At 41.8% G+C, this 23,640-nt stretch overlaps 2 protein-coding genes across 4 annotated transcripts in view; both read left to right on the top strand.

The window, feature by feature from the left end:
* Positions 1–347: 347 nt before the first annotated feature.
* The window catches only part of LOC6731852 (E3 ubiquitin-protein ligase TRIM9), a 75,081-nt gene continuing 51,788 nt past the window's right edge, over positions 348–23,640 (top strand). For 2 of the 3 annotated variants that reach the window (XM_016179947.3, XM_016179946.3), the window contains exon 1: positions 349–1,791. In XM_016179947.3, the coding sequence (XP_016024533.1) occupies positions 895–1,791 (897 nt within the window). In that variant the 5' untranslated portion in view covers positions 349–894. Of the gene's footprint in view, positions 1,792–23,640 lie in introns of all 3 variants that reach the window. The other variant, XM_016179948.3, reaches the window with a different exon arrangement.
* LOC27209345 lies at positions 22,353–23,107 on the top strand. The gene has a single exon (XM_016184780.3). It carries the CDS (start codon positions 22,459–22,461, stop codon positions 23,017–23,019), a length of 561 nt encoding a protein of 186 aa, XP_016024535.1. The 5' UTR covers positions 22,353–22,458; the 3' UTR covers positions 23,020–23,107.

Raw genomic sequence — 23,640 nt, forward strand, 5'->3', positions numbered from 1 at the left:
AATACCGAATTCTTAATTTCATGTGCATACTCCTAAAATCATTCTTCAGCAGTCGCTCTCAAACTGTATTCAAACTGTTAAGTTGGAAGGTTCGAATCGAGCCAGCTTATGTTCGAATCGAACTTTAGTCAACAAATAAATACTAACAATATAAATAAGAACCAATAAACCCAAAAAGAAAAAAAGAAAATAATTTTATTATAGATTGATACATTTTACAATAATTATTTTTGCTTATGTTTCAGCTGTTATTACACGTACAGTAATTTAATTTCATTCGAACTTGACGATGTTCGGTATGAAGAAGTTGGTTCGCTCAGCCGAACGCATTCGAGTTCGAATTGAAACCTCGACTGCGGAAGCAAGTTTCCCCGCTGCCAGTCGTTCAAAAATCTCAAGCGAATCGGTCGTGTTGCGGATGCTCAAAATCGGAATTCGTCGCGTTTAAAAGTTAGGCGCGTAATCAAAGTGGCAAGATAGTTGAAAGTAAAGAAAACAAACTGCGAAATATTAAAAAACACAAAGGACATTTTTAACGCAATTTGTGAAAAGTGAATTTTTCAAGGACTTGAAAACATTCCGAAATAAAATTCAAAGTGAAGATTGGTAAAAAGTGTGGTACAAAAAACTACGGACTAAACAAAAATTGCGCAAGTTTTAAAAGTGGAAAACAATTTATGATTTGGTTATAACGCACAAGTTGTAAACAAGAAACAGGATTTTCAACGCAATTTTATTAAAGTGGAAAGAGAAAAATTCGAGGATTACCAAAGACATGTTGTTCCAAAGAGTGCAACCCAACTAAAACTAAGGATAAAACCGATTTAAACAGGACTTCTGACTCCGCCATCTCAATCCGAATCGCATTGCTCTTGCGGATTATAACCACCAGACATGGAGGACGAACTGCGCTGTCCCACGTGCAAGCAGCTGTACGCCAATCCGGTGCTGCTGCCATGTTTCCACGCCCTCTGCCTGGGCTGTGCCCTGGACATCCAGACGCCCTACAGTCCGGGATCGGCTCTACCGGGCGCTGTCAACGGGGCGGGTGGAGCCTCGTCAGCGGGACACAATGGGCTGCATGGCAATGGAGGCGGTGCCGGCGGAGGAGCAGCTGCTCCAGGCACAAATCCCAATGGACCCGGCACACGGCACAGCTCGCACAGCTCCGCTGCCAGCACAGCTAGTTCGAATACCGGAAGCGAGAGTGTCACCTCCGACCAGGATCAGTCGGACAAGGTGAGCATCTTCAGCGAGGCGGACTCGGGCGTGGTCTGCTGCTCGAACACATCGCGTCCGGTGTCCTATGCCGGAACAGGACTGCTGCCGGGAGTGGGCAATGTGGTGGCACCACCTGGAGCCGCCTACTGCCTCACCTGTCCGCTCTGCCGCAAGCTCGTCTTCTTCGACGACGGGGGCGTTAGGAATCTGCCCACCTACCGCGCCATGGAGGCCATCGTGGATCGCTTCTGCGCCCGCGAGGCCCTGCGCTGCCAGATGTGCGAGACCGATCCCAAGGTCGCCTCGCTGATCTGCGAGCAGTGCGAGATTCGCTACTGCGACGCCTGCCGCGAGCTGACCCACCCCGCCCGCGGACCGCTGGCCAAGCACACGCTGGTCAAGCCGCGCGGCGCCGCCCAGCAGAGGGAGTCCGTCTGCGGGGAGCACGAGGAGACCCTCTCCCAGTACTGTCTCAGCTGCAAGGCTCCCGCTTGCGGACTCTGCATCGGAGAACTGCGCCACCAGGCCCACGACGTCCAGTCCATCAACGTCACCTGCAAGGCTCAAAAGGTGAGTTTGAGATGGGATTTTGATAGTTGAATAGTTGCACATGCCTTATCAAAACAAGTACAAGTATTTATTAAATTAATTTGTTAAATGCACAATATGCTCGAATCCTTCAGCCAATATTGCATACCATTCTACTAAGAGCCAGACAAATACAAATATTTGTTTAATTTATTGGTAAACAAAGTCCTTATATTAGAAAGGCAGAAGAAGGAAAATGTGCTAATTAAAGAAATACCAAATAGGAATTGGTTATTTATGCAAACCAAGTTCAGATCCCAGCAGTTTGTGCAGAGCCAATAAAGACCAATGATATGACCGTGATGTCCGGAAATTCATTGCCAGGAATCAAAAGAGTCCTTTTTGGTTGGGAGAAGAAAAATACGGCACTAAGGCAAACTAATTAGGGGCGAAAGTAGGGAGCTCGTGAAATAAATATGTATTTGCTGGCGAAGGCACCGCATATCCTGGCCACATCCTGGCTTGCTTCCTCCTTTTTAGTTGATTGTATTCGAGTTCTGCTTTTGCCTTTCGTCTGGCTTTTTTGTGGAAAATTTATGGCTTGTCTTGTGGCCCCGAACATTTCTCATGCAACATTGTTTTGGTGCAAGTATTTGGGTATATTGCTGCTTAAGGCAGCTTAAAGATCCATGAAATTAAGGAAAAAGGATAAAAACAAGGCTTGAAATAATACTGTAAACTTATTGTAAATTTTCACAACTGCAAGCCAAATTTTTGAAAGGGGTATCTCTGAGTCTGCTAGCCAGTTGAAGTATTTCATTAAAGAAAATTCTTTACAACTGCTACCCACCCTCGACAGCTTTTGTTTTGACGGAACCTTTCAAGTGCCACAATCTCGCAACTTTGGCACGCTAATTCAGCGATAAGTTTCGTTTTCCTACCTTTTGGAATTTCATTTCACGGAACTTCAGTGGCATTTATTTTGTTTTTGTTTTTTGTGGCCCTCTCACCTGTCGTTCGCCAGTTGAATTCATGAATTCGCCGTCTGTCGTCGAATCACTGGCAATTGTCAACGGCAACAATTTTAATATGGCAAATGTTTCGAGTGCCTGCACATCCTGTCATCCAAGGACAACAAACCGACGCCAGCGGAAGAGGACGAACTGCGGCAAGGACAGACCCAAGTGCGAAAAGTGACAAATTGCAGTGGCAGCCAAAACAAAGGATGACAGTGAGGCAGGGAAATCAACTGTCTAGTCAGGTCCAGAAGGATATTACCCGAAGGATAACAGGGCAGAAGGAATAGAAAGCATTTTTTGTATCCCAAAAACAAATGCGCAAAAGTATTTCACAGTCTCTGGTTCTTCAACCTGTAATCTAACTAAGAATCTCAAGATGGATTTACAGTAGAAGATACATATAAATAGGTTAAACACCATTACTATTTCGATTTGATAGGAAACTATGGTCTGCACTACAAACTGGAATATTCCAATAGATACATTTCCTGAATTTTCACCATATTTCACAATTGAAGAGTACTATGATAACAGTATCTGTATCGCATTGCGCCCTATTTGTATATCTATTTGGGTTGAATGTTTCCCCATCAAATTACGCATTCCGTACTCTTATCACTTTTATCACAAAATCAGCCTGATTTACCAGCCTCTGTAAATACCCGCATTTGTGTTCTTTCCGTTCGCAACAAACGCTGATGGTGTTTTTTTTTTGGAGTAGTCCTTCGTAGATTTCAGATTTGCCATTTCCTGTCGGTTTATCTGGCATCTGGTCGCACTCCAATATCCATCCTGATGCATCACTTCGTCCATCGGCGGCCTGCAACTGATTTTCAATTTCCATTGTTCGGCATCTTTGCCTGCAGGCGCAAAGTCAAAATTTCGTTCGAACAATGCCAAATGCCAAAATGCATCCCCATGCCCCGGGGCAGCTGATCCCGGGCAGCTGCTCGCCGCATAATGGCACAAGCCAGGTGAGGTTCCTACCTCCAAATTCCAGCTCAGCCCCGCATGAATGACACACGCACGCAATCCGGAGTGACGCCTCCGCCTTTCGCCCAAAAAGAGTTGATAAGATAACCGAGTGGTAGTAGTCATCATGCATCCAGTCATGAGGTCACTTGGAAAAATACAACGCACGTTTCAAAAATGTATTTTTGAGATACAAAATCAAAAGATACTATTACAGTAGCTAAAGTACTTGAAGTTTTGCGCCACTTTCTTTAAAGTTACTTATTATGGTTTTAAAGTTTCTGAGGTCATTCTGCTTGGTTTAATATTAAAATAAGTAAATATAAATAATTAAGTAAACACTTAAATTGTTTTATTCCCTTAAATAACTATCCAAGTCCCTTAAGTTTGCATTTTCTGTGCTGCAGATTGGTTTGCAGATAAGTTGCTCGTGTTTGTGCCATTTTTCACACCCAATTGTGGGCTAGCTCTCTTTACCTTTCTACCTGTCACTTTGGAACAGGTAATCGGAATTCTGCTCCGGGCCTGGGACTTTCCCAACTTGTTGTTGTAGGGCCTCTGTAAATCATTAATTTCGCTGTTTATTATGGAGTTGCTTATTCTGTGCCGTATCCTGTCGAGTTATCCTTGGCCTGCTTTCTGCACCTCGACATTCCTCATTGTTGTTCATACGTTTTTATTTCGTTTTCGCTCCTTGTTCCTGCTCCTTTGAGATTTATGACACCATCAAAGTGCAGTTGTCCGCTGGCTGGGGAAAACATTCTGAAATATTTTGCAACATGTTTCGTGTTGTACCCTCCACCACCACCACCATCATCAGCACCACCAACCACCCGATCCACCCGATCCACCCCTCGTACCTCGTTTTTAAGGTCCTGCTAGATGATTGCACTGCATTTGTTCCGTTTAATGTGGCAGCATTCCATTGTTTTTCCGCCACCAACCCTGGGGCAATGTTCTTTGGATAGATGTGTGTCGAATCCATTGGAAACCGCCCAGAGTTCAGGTTATAGTACCTTGCAGATCCCAACAATGATGGCTTTAAATAGGTTATTCTATACATGATTAGGGGAGGTGCAAAAGCATTAACAATGGTGCTGTTGTTACCAAAAATATATTTATGCCAAATGAGTGTTTTGAAGGACGATGTCCTTAATCCAACCAAAATAAAATCTTAGCCAAATTCTGCTATTCCTTTTAAGTCCAGCAACTTTTGTTCCACCTCCACGAATTTATTCCCGCTAATTTGGGCGTTATTTTTGTACACATGCACACAAATTCCTTTTTGGAAGGAAGAGCCAAGCGGGAATACTTCCTTAATGCCCCCACTTTCACGTCAGGCAGTTCAGTTAATTACAGTCCAATTACACGAACTTTATGTGTGTAGATACATTTGGATTTCTGACGCTGGCAGCCAGCTAGCCTGTCTTCCTCTCGCAATACAATTAAGCGGAAAAATGAATTACATAATTAATAAACAACATTCAACGCCGGGCTAATTAACAGACCATCGTGTCTTTTGGGGGGAGGCTAAAGAAATTAAAGCTGGCTGAAGGGAAAGTAAAGAAAGCTCATTCACATGAGAGAGTAGCAGCACATCCCCAAAAATGCCAGGATAATGTGTGTTGCGCAAAAGCCAAGTTAATTGTAAAAAAAAGCAGGGGAAAAAGGGGAACATAAAAAATAAATAGAAGAAAACCGGTGGCAATAAAACGAAATGAAAGCCAGGCAAAAACAATGAAAATTCTGGAAAACAGAAGAGTTGCTGATGTACTTTCACTAATTCATATAAAATTGCTCGTTTGCCCCTTTTTTGCGCAACTCTGAAATTATTTTGTCAAGAGTACATTTCAACAATTGCTTGCTCACTAAATAATAACAAACTGCGCAAATGGAAAGCAACCCTGTAAATGGATTGTAATTTTTACCTGTCTATCCACCCAAACTCCAATGTTGGTCAAAATAAAATAGAAAGGAATTTCTTTTCCCCAGTGCATAATTTTCGGGCATTTTTCAACGTTTGTTTGGGTGTGTCTCATGCCCCAAAGGGGGTAACTGAAATGAAAGCAGGGAGTTTTCCACACAATTTTCGGGTGTGAGTGGATCGAAGGAGCTTAGCTGAGTGGCACTAAATGTTTACCGGGAGCTGCAGACATATGCATTATGGAGTCACGTGTCCAGCTCCATCTACACCAGTTTAATGACCAAAAGTCCTCAGCAGTTTGTCATGGGTATATGAGCCATGGGTATTCCCCGGGGTCTTACATTTGGCCAACTTGTACTCGGCCCATCAACATGGCTTTAATTGGCACCCATTCGTCGTTTACTTTGCGATGAACAGATAAAGCTTTGGGTAATTGATATTTTCACATCTTGATAAGCCTTTTCAGGAGGGTTGTTATGCTGGTATACCATTTCCCTGTTTGCTGGCCATTGTTTTGGAAAGTAATCTGCATATGTGACCTTTATTTTTATGGCTTTCAACTTAAAGCTATTAGCTTATGGCCATATCATGAGCAGAAGGTAGATTTTCCAGCTAGAAGTTCAAAGAAGTTAATGTTTTAAAGCTCTATTGTCTGCAGCTTGATTGAAACCGCAAAGTCAATAAGCAAAACGCTGTGCAAATAATAAGGCAATTGCGTTAAGGACCTTTGTTGTTCGCAGCAAATCCTAGACCGCAAGACAATCGCATAAATAAGTCTTTATTCATATACTTACCCCATACACATGATTTCCATTAACACGGCGAGGCTTTACTTCACTTTCATGTGGAAAGTCCTACTTTTTCCCATTTTCCGTGAAAATGCCCGCTGTGAAAGCCTCTAATTATTTCCACCATAAATGTCAAACCAGATGGCTGGGTGGTTGTGGGTGTTGGGAGTTTGAGGGCGTGACCCCACCCGTTTTTGTGCTGCTGTTGCTATTGTTGTTGTGCTGATTTTCGACGGTCAGGATCGCTTATCTGAAAATTGCTTTTCGCGAGCCTTTTCAACGCTAAATGCGAAATTAAAAAAGTTGGAAAAAATAATTTCCCCCCACTCGCGGTAATTTATGCGCATTTTGCATGTCCCAGCGCAATTGTCAAGGTTTTTTGTAAATGTTTCCTTCTTTTTTTTTTTGTTTTTTTTGCGATATAATTACTTTTGTTTATTCGCCCAACGACCCCGCGACTCCACGAACCTAGAACAACTTTGACCGCAAAACTTTTTCGGTTTGGCCACCAAGGAAGCCGGCTGGCCATGAAAATTGCGTTAAAAATTATTGGATTTTGTGGCTCAGTTTGTTTTTTTTTATTTTGGTGTCAGCATAATTCTGAGGGCATGACCATCGACTATCCCTCATCGTTCCATATGAAGGGCCCACCCATTATTGATTTAATTTAATTAGTTTCCATTCGCCGCTGACCAAATTCACTGATTTCCGAATTTTGTTTGCCCGCCTGCGTTTTTAGTTTTAAAAATTTCAGTTTCTGTTGTGATTGCAGTGTTTGTGTTGAGCGATGTGGGTTTGGTGACCCCGTGCGGTGGTGACCCGGTCGAAAAAGTTATTAAAATTTTATGGCCATCACATCGAATTTTCCCATTCTCGAGAGTCATTTTTATTGCTTTTCGCCGCTACTTACTGTCTGTGGGTTATTTTTTGGTCTGCTACTGAATGCATTTTCATGTTCTAGGTTTTATTCGAAATGAGTGCAAGTAAAATACTCGAAATTGACGTAAATTGAATTTTATTTGATTTTTTAAGAATGCTTTGTTTGTTTATTTGGCATGAATTTGCCTTGTTTGCGAGTGTTTTGTAGATCTTGCAACAGTTTTAACAGCGCTTACATGTATTTTTTTAAAAGCATTTTCATTACCAAACCAAACTATGCGAATATTTAGAAATAAATAACTTCCACAATGAACAACAAAGTGGCAACATATTGCTCACTCGGCAAACTATAAATAAGCTAAATGCAACAAAAAAAAAAAACCTGATATTGCGCTTAATTTATGTAAATTCCATTTGTGCACGCCAATAAAGAGCACATTTTTGCACTGGTTAATTGGAGAAAAAGTGTATTTTTCTATTTATTTAAGCGCTAATTTAAATGGCAAATAAATAAATAATGTCGCCGGCTAACGCGGTCCAATGTTGCTTTATTTAAATAAATAAATTATCGCCTGGTTGAAAATTGTTCTGTGCGACTGCGGTTGGCAACTGGAGATACATATAATGTATTTGAAATATATTCAGATATTGTATTCAGATATTCAGATTGCAGGCAATTAGCCATCGCAATTCAAGTACTGTGAACGGGTTTGTCTTTCCTATCTGCCAGATACGAGTTTACATATTTGCCGATAAGGTTATAGTCTCAAGACATCTTGGCTGGTATTTCCTTCGAGCTTCGGTTCATGTCAATGCCTTCCTGAACATATTGACAAATGGGGACGGACTGAGTATCTGTGTTTGATTTACCGATTCCTGAGGTGCGACTCAATTTGTTGATTGATTTGCTGGATTGCCAAGGCAGTAGAATCAATTTGTCGCAGCACGGGCTTAAAAACAAATTAGAGCGTTGCCCAAGAAAATAGTATTAGGTTAATTGGTTGGAAATTGTGTTTTTAATTTAACGCAATGCTAGTGGCGTTCAATTAACAAGTGTAGAGGGGATTTGTATCTCAGACTGAGGCAATAAATAAAAATCAGAGAGTGCGCTTTAAACAAATTTACAATCGATTTAACAATAATATTATCCAAGCGTTCCCGCGGATTTTACCCATATGCAAATTAATGGCAATGAAATTCAAACAGTTTACAGCCGCCGTTTGGCGCAAAAATCGAAATTGGAAATTGTTTTTAATTATGCGTAAAAAAAAAAGTAAATACGTAAATCAATGCAACATTTCTGTTGTTCCTTGGAGTGTCAAAACGGAAGTTTTAATTTACATGCATATGCAAATTTTCCAACTAAATGAACTGGGCGACAAACAAAGAATTTCAACACGCAAACAAAAAAAAAAGAAAAACTTAATGAAAATCCAATGTGGAAATTAAATAATGTTCTTTGTTTGCCAATGCATTAAATGGCTGAATTCGTATTAAATTTGTGGTTGGGCGGCGCTTTTATAACTGTTAAACGTTTGACGCTCGCACTTAATGGGGCCGTAAAAAAAATATATATATGTGTATATTCCCGCTGCTCATTTTGTGTTCGTCTCTCATTTTTTAATTAGCCGCCGCACAAAAAGTCACCCCGCAGAATCAGCCAGCATGCCACATGTGGCACGAGCGACATGAGCAGCAGTTGTAAGGTGTCGTTAAAAACTACAATGTGCACACTCGACTGCACAATATATATATATTTATACATATGTCCCTATTCGTATCCCTATCCCTCTGTATATATATATGTACTGGGCATCCCCATCCGAGTGACGCAGTTTTTTACGAGTCCTGCACAGCGCCAACTGTCAACGGGCTTGTTGACGTTTTAAATTTCTTCGCCGGCTGCGTGTGTGGCATGTGAATGTGGGCCAAGTTTGGGAGGGGGCATGGAGTGGGGAGATGGCTATCGGTCCGGGCTCTTATGTGACCCAATCCCAGCTCCTCCGCCTGGTCAAGTGTTAATGGCATAGTTAGGTGAGGAATTACAGGGGATTTGATGAGGAGAGCAATTTTTGAGCAATCTTTAATGCAGGAAATCTGTGGAATATGTGCAAGAATGCTGAATATTTAAGAATAAAATTATAAGATTATATTATATTATCAACTGGTCTTAAATTTAATTTTATAAATATTAATTCAATCTATGCTATTAGGGACTTTGGAAGCTGTATAGATTGCAGTCAGTTTATTGATAGACATGACTATAAATCAAACAATATGAATAAACAATATACCAATTTAAATCTAGCCACATATGACACTAAAAATCCATCAATAATAAACCCAATAAAATACAATTATTTTAATCGCTGCCCTCTTTTCTGACAAATTTAATGTCTGCTCATAAAAGTGACTTGAAGCACCAATCCGCATAATCGAGCATACATATCTGGGAATCTCAATATTTAGTAGCTTCGGTGGGTGCTGTCACCTGGAAGTTGAGCTCGTTAGGGATCAGCTACTTGAGCATTCAGCGCCGCACGAGGGTGCAATTACATGCTGCACGTATGCAAGCCATAAAAATACCTCAAAGTGAAGCGAGAGATGGGGGAACTGGAGGGGCTGGAGGGACCCCATCCCCTAATCGAACCACTCGCTGACAGACTGACAGATGTTTATCAACATCGAAGTTTATTGCATTTCACAAGAATCACACACTATAAAAACTGATAAAGCGACAAGCGGGCCAAGGAGTGGAATCGAGTGGGTGGGGGTAATCGAAATCAAAGCACATAACTGGCATCGATAACGAATAACATTTGGTTTTATGGGCCACATTGAAATTATGAAGGTTTGCTCCCAATTATCATATATAGCAGATAACTTAATGGTTTTCCATTTTCCTTTATGTCGTGGGAGCGAATGTCTTAATCGAGTTTCAGAAACGCAAGAAGAGAATGGGTTGTAGATGTTTTTCAGTTCCTGAGGCATTAAAGCATTACCTAGGATAGTCCCTGTCTCAATTGCCAATCAATTGGAGTGAAATGATGGCTTTAAGGCTACATCTGTCACGGAAGATAAGAGATATATTTGTCCAGAGTCATGAACTGCATGAAAAGGCAGCAGGAGAAAGGATCGTTAAAGATACAGTGAACTATAGGTATCCTTTGCCAAATTACACTTTCTCGAAAAATGTTAAACTTAAACTTTAAATTTGCTTCTATCTATGCACTTCGGTTGTTAAATTCCAACCAATCACATAAGTGCAATAAATCTTCATCACGTAGCCAAGATCCCATTTCCACTGCACTGGGGGCGCACTGTACGGGGCATGGGGCATGCTACGCCCGACAAAGTGACAACTTCATGAACTATTCAAAGTGCCTCGCCTGCTTGCCACTGTCTCTGCTTCTGCTACTGGTTCTGCTTCTGCTTCTGCCCAGGTGGGCTCCCCAGGTGAGCACCTGCAACGGCTGCGCTCGTATCCTGGTCTTTGGCGTGTCCTGTGGTCAGGGCGCGTGAAGTGCCCCGCCTCCGGCTGGCTTATTGTTGTCCCACTTGGACTTGGAGTGCCTGGTGGAGGATTGCGCTCCCTATCTCTGCGGATTGCGGCTTGTCAGCTGTCAGCATTTGGCCGCTGTCCACTGGCAGTGGACTTTGGTTTGGAGCTGATTTAAGCCCGCTTTTGGTCTGGATATCTCCTCCACTCCATTAGCATGTTTCATTTGTGCCGAAAGGCAGGCGGCATTAATAATTCAATGCTGCTGATTTGAAATGCAATAACAATTTGATTTATTTACAGATAGCAGAGTGGTAGTAACTTTGTGGGGCGTTGACTTGAGTTGATTACTAAGTTGATGGCTAAGTAAAGGGGCTGCTCAAGTTGTAATTTACTGCGATTACTATCGGATGGAATAAAAACTTTAATTAATTTAGTGTCGTCTAACTTGTCTGATATCTTATCTGTCGGTCTTAGCAAAAGTTTCAGTATCTTTAAGTATTATATACTTGGCTTTCGATAGAACGTAACAACTAATTTCCATTTTCTGCTCTCTTTTTCAGGTATGTAATTCCCGCTTTCTGTCCACTTTGATTTTTGAAGCGCACGTAAGTCCTTATTCGCCTCTTGGTCATTTTGCTTAATGGAAACCAGAATCAAAGCATTCGAGTGTCATTGTAATCAGATTTTCAACACGTGGCCAAGGACTTAAAAAAAGCCTGTTAATCTCAACAAAAAGAGCCGCAGAATAATTTTTATTAATTAAATTTCCGTGGCTTACCACGGCCCTCATCATCGGTGGTCATGGAAAGCGCTGGAAAGCCGCTTAAAATCACAATTTTTGTTAAGTTTTCGCAGCGGCCTTTGAACTGAAATTATGACCCCGGGCGTAAGGCTGTCAACAAGTGCAGGCAGCGTTTTCCTACCATTTTCCTCCCCATTTCCCGGCCGTCTGGCGCTTGTCGAAATTTTTTAATCAATACACAACCTGAGGCCATTGTTGATAAACATTTTGACGTGCCCCTGCAGCAAATATGAATTTATATCATTCCGTTCGCCGAAGGCATTTTGTGATGGAATCACTTTTTTCTGAATATTCAATAGGGGGAGAAATGCTCATCACACTAGTGACGAAAACGATATTTCATGTGTACATATACAATCTGAATACATATATTAAAGAATACACATTTTTTTTACTCCTTCAAGTTTCAACGTTTTTTTAAACCCAACGTGTACAAATTTAACCTTTCACACAACTCCAATATAATGAAGCAATTGGAAAGGGGTTGGGGTTGACTTTTGGGGCCAAAAAAGCAAACACGGAAAACCTTTTTGGCCAACACCTGCCCAAATGACCCCGAATACCTTTCCCCTTTATTGTTAACCTCGCCCACACAAACAATTTTTAATTTGTTGACTCTTCGTGCGGACCTTTGACATTTATTTTAATTTGTTTGGACCCACTAACGAAATAATTTAGATAAATGCGAACACCCTTTTGGAGAAGACCGAACTTTCCACGAACATGAGATCTAATTAAGCGGATCCCTTGGAAAAATTCTGCAGCCAGTCCAATAGAATTGATTACTTGACCCGTTTTCGTCTTGACGTTTTCCCGAGAATTGCCCAACACATTTTTGCAGTTTTTCACAATTTTATCAGGCTATTTTCAGCCCCATTTTCCCATTCTCTCGTTTTTCTTTGGGGAATTCGCCTTTTCTCATCGCTTTTATTTTGTGTAATGTGCCAAAATGTTGTAACATTTTTTATTTATGTCAACCGCTTTGCACATTCAGCTAGCAAAAAAAAAAAAAGGTCAATGGGTATCTGGGAGAACTTTTTCTTATTAAATTATTTCCCATTTATCCATCTAGCCTTTTGCTCGTTGGCAAAAGATAAAGGCACATAAAGTGACCAGAATAATGTTGCAGATTTTCAGTGAGGCATGAATGAAAATGGAGCAAAGAAGCAAAGTGTTATTATATAAATGGGAATCGAAAATTATACATGAAGTTACTCATTTTAGCTTTTACAAACATTTGATTTTGCAAACTTTTCTCTACCCAAACTATCTGAAGTTGTTGAAAATTCTGCTCGCCTAACAAGTTTCCATTTGAGTAGCACTTCTCATTCACTTTTTGCTGACTAGATTAACTTTTCTCAGCCGCAGAAACACACAATTAGCCGCAGAAGAAATTGCATTTGACGATTTGTGGATGGAAAATGCAAATAGATGCGCATAATAAACGAACTTGGGGCCAAGGACGCGCTGCGTGCAATTCAATTAAAAACTGCTGACCCAACCAAATCGGCAGGAAGTCAAAGTGGCAAAGGGATAAGACAAAGAAGAGTCCTGCGTGCTGATGAGATGATGAGACTGGCATTAGACATTAGACGCAGGACAAGGAACTGGCAGGATACTCTGCCTTCGAGTGCTCGGCAATTCGTATCTAATTATAATAAAAAGACCGGGCTGGGTGAAAATGGCAAAGGCCGTAACAACAAATGGGTCTCGAGATGATTAGGCTGCGATAGCTGGCAGAAGCTCCTAGGCCGCCAAGGACGACACAAATTACACAAATGGCATGCTGATTAGGATGGAACGGAACGGAATGTCGAAGATATCGACGCACGGAAGGCGACTTTCTTCGTCCTGATTGTGCCATTTTAATTAAAGCACAGAATGCTGGCAGTGGAGAAGAAACGAAAAGAACTTCTCGACATGTTGATGTTTATGATTGCCGAATCCTGGATATATTCGGCCCATGTCCTGCTGCCACTTTTAATTCAATTACGCTCTTCGTGTTATCAAACAGAATGGAAGCGCTAGAAATTAATGAGCGCTAAATTAGTGAAGATTATGCCATTAGGGGTTGACTGCCCCCACCAAAACCCAGCCATTCCTTCTCAGCCTGAATGTCCTTTTTCCTGCAGCTTTATCGAGCTGGCGAGCTGCTCATCAAGTCTCAGCGTTGTCTGATGATTTTTATTGTTTGCCTGACCTAATTTTCCTTTTCTTTGCATTGACCATCTCTGTTTGGCCTATCTCTAATGTCTGAATTGCCCACAAAAGAGGAAAGAAAGGCATTCCAAAGTGCTTCCATCTGGCTATACCCATCTCCCCCTCTCCGGGCGAACACACACAAAAATGTTTATGAACAAAAAGCTTTGGCATCCCTTTGTGGCTGTCTCTTTTCGGCCGGATGTATGGCTGGCTATCAAAATTTAATATGAACAATGGCCAAGAACTAAAATATCCTGGCTGGCGCACGCATTTCGAGACTGGCTCTTGTGCGTCGAGAAAAGTGCCTGTATCCTGCGTAAATATTTTTAATTTAATGCATTTCTGAAGCTGACGCATAGGTGAAATTGAAAATGAATATTGTGTGGCGAAAGCAAAATATTGCTAGCATAAACAATAAAAGGAATACTTTCTATACTATTTCCAATAAAGAACAGCTAGAACTGAATTGAGATTTCTCACAAATTATGGCAGAATATTGTACTAAGCAGTTGAAACCCACATATTTGTTTTGAATTTCTAGTAATTCATGAACGCAGCAATTCCCAGCTTCCCCGAGCCCATTTATCAAACTCACGACCCGCTCAAAACTCAGATTGCTGTAACCAGCCAGTAACTTTACATATGAAGTTCATTGACAAAGTTCGTGTTTTGATCTCTCCAAGGGGGCCTGCATTTCCTGGTTACAGCCAACCCTCTGGCAGAAAACAATGACAGCAGCCAAACCCTTAACCCATTGTTCTCAGCCAAAGTCGCATTTAACATTTTAACCTTTCATTTTCGAAACAATTGCGTCTGCTTATAAAAAATAGATGCGAAACGAAACGAAACGAGACGAGGCGAAATACCAAGAGACATGGCCGAGTTGAAGGGAGACCATGGCTTGGAATGGGTTCCTCGTAGGTGGAGGCTCGCAAGGCTCTGCGGTAAATGGCAGCAGGATGGAGCTCCATGCGGGAATCCTGGATGTGTCCTGGCAGTCAGCACTCGACTCGCTCACTCAAATTAAAATGTATAAAACAGAAGTAGACTGATTCGAGCTGCGGCATGCAAATGGAATTAGGACTGGGAGGCGGGTGTTCGGCATGCCGTGCATATTCCCAAAAGCAATAACGATGGCAGCCGTGAAGGAAGTACAGAACTCAACACATCTGCACTGTGGAAAATATTAGGAGAAATTTCAAAATAATTTAAAGAATTTGTAATTAATTAAACCAACGCTAAACTTCAATAAGTTGTTTTTAGGTAGTTTTTCTAGGTTTAGAACTTTGAGATTTCTTAAGATTGATTGATGAACTATGAAACTTCTCACAGTGCAGCGATGTTTCACTTTGCTCCACATCCACCTTTGACTGGCGATACCCATTCTCCGACTTCGAGTGGGTTATGCATGCCATAGCTCTGTGGCTAACATTTCAATGCATTTCATTCCGCTGCAGATGTGCAAATGTGATTCCCGCTCGCAGTTGATGCGCAGCTGTTGTCTTTGGCTCGTGCTCGCACTTATTACTCATACGCCCCGTGTGTTGACATATTTCCAGCTGGATACTACTGGGTCCTTGCTATGCCTTTGTAGGCATCTCGCACAGGCATACCTGTGCAGGATTACAGTCGTGCTCTCTCTCTGCCTCACTCCGCACCTGCACATTCATACATACATATATCCTTGTAACTTTGTGTATCGCTTGCTGTTTTCATTTGCGCTTTGGCATAAAAACTTTGCATACTTTGTGGCGTCTCTTGCAGCTTGCGGAATGTTCATCTGTGCTACAAATAATTGTGCTGGTGTGTGTGTGCGAGTGTCCCTGTGGAGTGGGTGTGTGTGCGTGTGTGTGGAGCTGACAAGTGCAATAATATCATAACGACAACAGCAACAACACGTTCGTACCCTTCTCCACGACTCTTGTTTTCCAGCATTGTTTGTTTTTTGAGCTGTTTTTTCGCCCCGGGCTGTTTGGTCTCACACAAGTTCACAAAACCCACAAGTGCAGAGATCTCCAGCTGCCCCACTCTCGTCCAAGTCCTTATCCTCCGGCTGGAGCATCTGCGTTATGTGATTAAGGATTGCAATTTTTGTGACCAAGGCGGGGCCACAAATTAGGAACGGGACACAAAATATGCATTAAAATATCTAAAAGGAGTATTAAAAGTAAATAAAATAGTTACCATAAACTTTTACTTTAATTGAGACCTAATTTGTTTATAAACCATTAGAGTTTTTGCTGCAGCCGCTTGCACAGCTTACAAAGTATTTCATCATCGCAAGAGTAATTGATTTTAAGTTTCAACTGGAAAGTAAACCAGTTAGCTGCCCGGTGAACGAAGACATGGTGTTTTAATTGAATTTACTCGTGTCACAGTAAACTTGAATATCATCATTGTCGTTACTTGCAACTGAAACCGATGCCCAGACGGCAAATGTTGTCGAGTCACCTTGCGACATGGTAAATGGCAGATGTGCCACGCCCAAACCGCCCATTTTAAGCGCTTTTAAATTTATTTACTTGCTGCTGTTTCTGTTTTGCTGGTTTTCCCTCGAATGCAAAGGCAAAAAGTCCAGAGACCCAGACGACACATAAATTGCCGGCATACGTGTGTGATGACAGGCGAACGAATGGATGAATGAATGGCCCGGCGGATGGATGAAGGGGAAGCGGTACGGACGGACAAACGGACAGACTGACAGACGGACGCACGGACGGACGGACGGAATGCAGACATAGCACACATGCATATATACGGCCGTGTAACGGTGCCATATCCACCAATACCAGAACACAGACGTTGACAAATTGATTGCATTCTTTTATTTTCTATGCCGACGACATCAGTGCACCATGCACCACATGGCGTATGCGTTATACGTTCTCCCCTTGCCGCAACTTTTCCTGGGTATCCTTTTAATATGGTTAGATGCAGTTGATTGAGTTTTAAGTGCCGCTCTATGACAACGTTTGCCGTTGCCTTCAATTAAAATGCAAAAAACAAAACACTTTGAAATGTTTGCAAGGGTAAAATGAAGTTAAGACACTGCCTGTCAGGCAAGAGATAATTTTTATTGGAAACAAATTGATTTACTTACTATTGCCCAGTAGATGGATATTTTGATAGCAATATTAATAGATTTAAGCAGTACATATATTTTTTGCTGTCATTGTGCCAAGTAATAAGTTCCATTAAACTCGCATTTCCAGTCTTTCAATACGAATTCTTTTTAAAAAACGCCTCCTTATGTTTTTGACAAGCTGCCAGACGCAAAAAGAGATCCCTTGAAAGCGAACACCGCCCCAATTTATATTTAATACATCATTAATAATTTATAAATGAGTGCACATCACGCGGAGTGTAGAAAATGGAAAAACTCAAGGACTTCTTTCACTCGAATTCACAATTGAAAACTCTTGGCGTGGGCTAAAGAAAAATCCGCTAAACTGTATGATTAATTCATTATTTATTTATGACATTTACAGATGGTGTGTAAAAATAGAAAGCGAATTTCCGATGAATGTATGCGAGGTCCTTGTAAGGATGTAGGGCTTTTCCATGCGAATAGAGATCCTCTGTCAAGAGAGAAAGAAAAAGTGTAATTTTCTCGGCCTTGCACGCATCATCTGTCGTGGCGAGGGGACAGCCCCACCACCACCCACCACCACCCACTTCCCCTCGTTAATGCTATGCAAGCAGAAGGACCATCCAGTCGGCCCAATCTCCACCTCCAAAAAGCACGCCCCACATAAATATGCATAGAAAATGCCTAAAAGTTAATTACCGTCAACATTCTGAGTGGCGGCTGTGCGGGGGGAGTGGAGGTGAAAGTGGGAGAAAGGGGCGTGTTCCATGGGCGTTGATTTTAATTTATGGCAGACAAACTTTTCTCCCCAACACCATAAACATCTATCTATGGCATCTATGTGTGAGTTGGTAATTTAATATTCATGACCGTGTCAAAATCAATGCAAAAGACGGAGGCGATGCTACTGGTTCGCGTCCGCAGCAATCTAATTAGCAATATTTTATATTAACGACCTGGCTGCTAATTTTAATTGAAATTCTATGCTTCCTTCTATCTTAATTTTTTTTGTTATTTTACTCACACCCCAGCTGCCTATCCATTTCGGTTATAAATCTCGGTTTACCCTTTTACCATTCAACTCAAGCAACGCGGAGTCTGCCAATAATTACCCTCATCAAAATTTGTGTACTTCAGTTTTAAAGAGCAAAATATTGTGCTGCTGCTTGTGCGGGTGCTTCAACTTGTTAGGGCCCTTATAAAACATATGAGGGATTCTAAGGAAAAAGTTGGTAGGGTTGGTAGGGAACTAGATTTTTATAGGGTATCACACAAGCAAGATACAAAACAAGTCGCAAGATGAGTATTTAGTAACCGTGCATCACTGTAGCATTCAAATAAGTAATAGCTTATACCTCATATAGATTTTCATGCTAATGGGTATGACATAGTCGAGTCATCTTCAACAACAATGGGATTCTTAGGTTTTTGCTCTTTTGGCTAGCTTAATTCCTCCATACACATATTATTCTGTCTTTCACCCCACACACACACACTCGCAAATTACCATTACGCCGTTTGACATTTGCATTTCAAATGATTCTGCTTGTTGACTTTAATTAGCTGAGATTTGTTGCTGCCCCTCCTCATTTTTCTCACCCACATGCTAATAGCTTTTCCCCCCAGACCCTGAGAAAATCGAGAAGAGGAGCCTTTCCAGGCTCCTTTGCTAGTAATTGAACCAAAGGACTAAGCTTCGTTATTTACCTTCCATTTGCATAGTTGCGAATTCACCCGAAACGAGCTGGAAAAAAACATTGGAAAATTGTGCTCTTTTCCCCCTTTGGCGTTTTCCGTTTTGGTCATGGAAAGTCTCATTACCAGAGCAACAACCACAACGAATCGATTTCCTGGGCGAATTTCCCAGCACTCCGCTTTTCCCGGGGCGCGCTCATACAGGTGGAAAATGCGCAAAAATTCATTGTGCAGAAAAAGTTTCCTTTAAAGAACATAACAAAAAACAAAAAAAAAAAAACAAACAACTGGCGGATGGGTGGACTTCACCTGCCATCGGCTGTTGCTTTTTGCTCTTTGCCGGCGTGTTCGGTGGAAAAGTGTATTAAAAACGTAGGGAAATGCTGTCTTCGTTTTTCCGCACCACTTTCCCAGCTGTGCTCAGCTGCTTGGAAACAAACAAGGGGTGTTCTGGGGTTCTGGGCCCCCAAGCCCCCCATTTCCCCCCAAATAGCCGGGGGGACTTCACCGCTTTCTGCGGTCTGCCGTTCGGTAATAAAATTCTCTAAAATTAAGCATAAAATATTTAAATTCAAATTGTTTTAGCCAGCAACATTTTCGTCTGGCTTTAAAATGTAAGGCCAGAATTTATGTAAACTTTGCCGATTCTATTTAAATTTGCATTTTATTGCAATTTGTTTGATATTTGCCGTTGCTCAGCTCTGGCAACATAAATTCTTGTTTTATTTTTATGTTATTTTATGCATTTGGCTTTTATTACCCATTTTTCCAGCAATGCCCTCTTGCGAAGGTATATCTCTGCCCATCCTGGGCTTTTTTGTTCCGGCTCAACAAATGATAATTTATGCAAATGTCTGTAGTCTGTAGTCCCGTGGAAGAAGACAAAAAATCGCTGAGGGTTGCAACAAAAAAGCCTCCCGAATTCGAGCAGCGGATCCATTTTCCATTTCCATTCTAGTTGGCTTTGTGCTGACATGCTTTTGTCATTTATTTTGTTTATCTCCTTTGCACTGTGCTTTTCCCATGTAACAAATTATTATTATGTTTCGGCCATTTTTAGCTGATCCAAGCGGTTCACCGAGCCCAGTAAATCAAAAAAAAAAAAAAAAAGAAAATTCGGGGTTTTTGTTCCCGACCTTTTTCGGGGTTTTTCTTTTCTGCATTTGAGTAATGAGCTGCTTATCGAGAGGCCAAAAGGTAAATCTCGGCTTCTTCTTAGAAGTTAATGATATGGCTTCATCTTTTCTTGCGAAAAGGTTAATGTCGAGTTCATGTTTTTCATAAAAATAAAGTCTTGAATATTACTTTTTCCTTCTAAGTGTAAAATTTGAAATCGCATGTATCCTTTCGCCCCATTACTTCAACTCCTTTTTTGTGTAGTTTTTTAGGGGTCTTTTCACTTTTGCTCAGCATACATACCAGCATCCATCGATGGCACTTTGCCAAATTCCTGCATTAGTTTCGTTTACTTTTCAATTGCTGTTCCATGGCATTTGGCTGTTCCTCCGTTTCAATGGGCGATGTTTCAACTGCACTAAGTAGCCAATTGACAACTACAAATTGAACATTTATTTTCCAGCTGCAGCTCAAAGTGCAAGTTGCCCAAAGGAAACGGGAGGGGGCTAAATGTTTTACATACCCATGTAGTGGGTCTCAAAAGGAATCAAGTGGTCGGTCATCTGTTTGACAAAGTGAACAACTAACTGCTGGGAGTCTGAGTAGTTGTTTGAGCATCTAAAATAATAGAATTTTCCCCTACATTTGGCCAAAGATGCCTCGCTCGGGCAAATAGTAAAGGCAGAAGCTGCTCCAGCTCCATATGCAAATATCTAAGACATGGGTGGATGACTGCCACACTACCGCATCCTCATCGTCATCGTCATCCTTCTTGAAGTTTTCCTCTATCAAACGAAGGATACACAGCCCGATCCCATTTGTTTATTTGTTTACTTTTTGCCATTTGCCTGCATGCGAGTTTCCCTCTACTTTGTCGGGGTTTTCCCTCCACTTTCTTGTATTTTTGTTGTCGTCATTATTTGCTGGCTTTTTTTCCTGTTTAGCCATGAATATTTTCATATTTTCATGTGACCACTTTTGGGTTCCTACGACTGCGACTGCTCACTCCTGCGACTCCTGCGTTATCCTGGCAATTGTGAGCAAAACTTTCGGCTGCTGCCTGCCTTCCTTCCTCGGAGGTCGCATGTGTAGGAGCATGTTATTTAATAGGCTTCTGCGACTTGGAAGACGAGCTCCAAATGGCAGGCAGCTCGGCACAGTGGGAAAGTTCACTAAAAAATCATACATTCTTTCAACTTTGAGATATGTTTAGCATATATCGAGTAAGCCTAACTTTACAAACTGATTCTTTAGTTTGTACATCCATCCTTATCAATTATTTTAGAAGGCATAAGATTTATTTTTGTCCCACTGTCCAAAAATATGCTCCTTGGTATCACAGGTCTCCTCGCTGCTCGCCGCCTCTCCTGATATATTTCCATCTCACCCTCGTTGTTTGTTTTGTCTGCCTGTCTGGAGTCCTCAGCCTTTTGGAGTCGTCTACATGTGTCTGCCCCTTGTCGCTATCCTTGCAACCCCATTGATGCCCCAAACCACAAGCGCCTTCCTTTCGACTTCCGTTTGTTTGCACAGTGGCTGCTGTTTTGGTAATGCGTTCAGATTATTAAACATATTTTCTGATGCCTGACAAATGGCAGGACAAGCGGTGGCAAAACTTTTCACGTGAGCAACGAAGTTGCGTAGTCTGATGTTTACGTTGGAATTTGCGCAATTAAACGAAACGCTAGTTACTTTAAGTGATCAATAAAAAGCAGGAACAGTAAGTAGGTCAGGCCATTAAAATTGCCACGCCAGGCGAAACAGAAACACACTCTCTGGGATACACCCCAAAACGAGATTTATGTGTGTTTCTTTGCGGGGAGAAGGAGGAAGGAACACTGTATCCTATATGGTATCCTGCTCCTTGTTTAATCGTTAAAGGAATTCATGGTTTGTTTCTGGTTTTCCCTCCCTCCGGCAGTTCAAGTTTTCCTATGCGTTGACACACGAAAAAGGGGAGCCACCATGCCACACATATGTACTACTTGGATCGGAAACACACGAACTTGCAACTCGACCATAGAGGAAGCCACCTGGCGTCGACAAGCGAACACACTTTGGTTAACTCGACTCCCCTGGGACTCTCGCTTTCAGAAGTTGCTGCTAAATGCTTTCTGATTGTTATTTTTCGTGTTTTCCTCGGTTTGCCTCGCTTTCCTCCTCCGGCAACTGCGAAATTACAATTATTACACGGACCCAAACTCAAGTTTTCCACTTCTTGCAGTTCGCTTCTGCCTCGGCTGCTTTCCCTAAACTTTGCTTTTTGCCGCTCCAAATGCAAAATCTGGTAATGTAGGCGTGTTTAACACAAACTTAAGTTGTTCGTAATGACTTTGTAGCAAAATTCGGTGGGGATGGAGTCGGATGGAGCGGTGGGAGGATGTAGATTAGGGCGGCACAGGAACTTAAGATGCCATTCTTAAAGCCCTCAGACGAAATTAATGAAAAAAGTTTGCAGTTCGAAAAGGACAACCAATGGAGAGGCACAAATTACACGATGATGCGATAGACCAAATATGCAATAAAGTAATAAGAAAGTAATTTATACAAATGAAGAGAATATAAAACTTTCTAATAATGAAAGTTAAAGATTCTATCGAGGCATTGGGGTTAGCTTTGCTTTTCTCATCGTCAGCATAGAAATCAAATTTGAATAAAATTTCTAAATTTAAATAAAGTTTTCTTGGAACACACCTAACAATCATCGAAATCAATAAAAGCCATGGAGGATGACCTGGAGTTTCTTATCAACGCCCTGTCGGTGCCAAACACTCCACTCACCGAACCCTACGATGAGGTGCAGCTTCTGGAGATGCGTGAATCCTTCAAGGCGCTGCAGAAGATCCTGCGGCGCAGTTCCCTGCCCGTGGAGGAGAGTCTGCGTTCCATGCCGAGATCGAAAGCTGGCGGACATCTGGAGGCATTGCCATCCATGCTGCCTATTATGGACAGCAATAACGAGAGGTCTAGCGATAAGGCGTGGAACTCGGCGGAAAGCGGAGCCCGTTCCTCGCCTATCATTTCGGAGTGCGGCCTGGGTGATTGGGACAAGGAGGATCCTTCCTCGGATGCTGCAGATAAGGCACTGGTGCCCTACGAGGAATTGTGCAATGAGCGAAGCAGCTCGGACACCACAATCACCAGCCGGAGCCTCGCCTCGTCGGGAATCTCGCTCAGCATACCTGTTCACTTGGTGTGGAACAACAAAGACTACAATCAGGAGAGCACGGACAGTGAAACAACACTTGTAGCGGACGGGCGCAGATACAGTATTAAAAATTAAGCCACGGTCATCCATAGTATTTTTCAAAATTCTAGTAAGAGAATTGAAGTTTCATACATATTTAATAAATGTTGAATAACATTTTTAATTTGAGACATTTGAAAAAGCCATACGAGCTTTCCGCTTGGTGAAACCAAATCCTTCATCAGTGAAGCGCCTCTATGCGATTCTCAACAAGTTTAGCTCAGTAGTTGATGGCAGATCACGGATCCACGTCATCAAATTAGTTCGCATGACCTGACCCCAGACACAGTTTTAATGAGTGAGCATGCCAACATGGGGCTTTGACCCCCTGCTTAACCCATGCTGGCCACTCTGAATGGTAGCAATGGAACTTGTAAAAGTGATTAAAACGGAAATTTAATTGAAATGCGCACATTTGCGTAGGCATTTGCCCATTTCCGTTTGACTGGGCACGCAAACCACTCTCGGATGCTCAGATACCGGCATACAGAATGCCAAATGTTTGTCTACAAACAAATGGCCTGCGGTTATTTTGCATAGAAGTCCTGGGCGATATATATATTTTTGAATTCTGCGTTCCTGGATGTAATTTCAATATTTTCTGGTGTTTGCGTGCGTGCAGCAATTTCCTCGACTGCCAAAAAATCTAATTTCATT

This window comes from Drosophila simulans, chromosome 2L (genome assembly GCF_016746395.2).
Source record: "Drosophila simulans strain w501 chromosome 2L, Prin_Dsim_3.1, whole genome shotgun sequence".
NCBI classification, from domain to species: Eukaryota; Metazoa; Arthropoda; class Insecta; order Diptera; family Drosophilidae; genus Drosophila; species Drosophila simulans.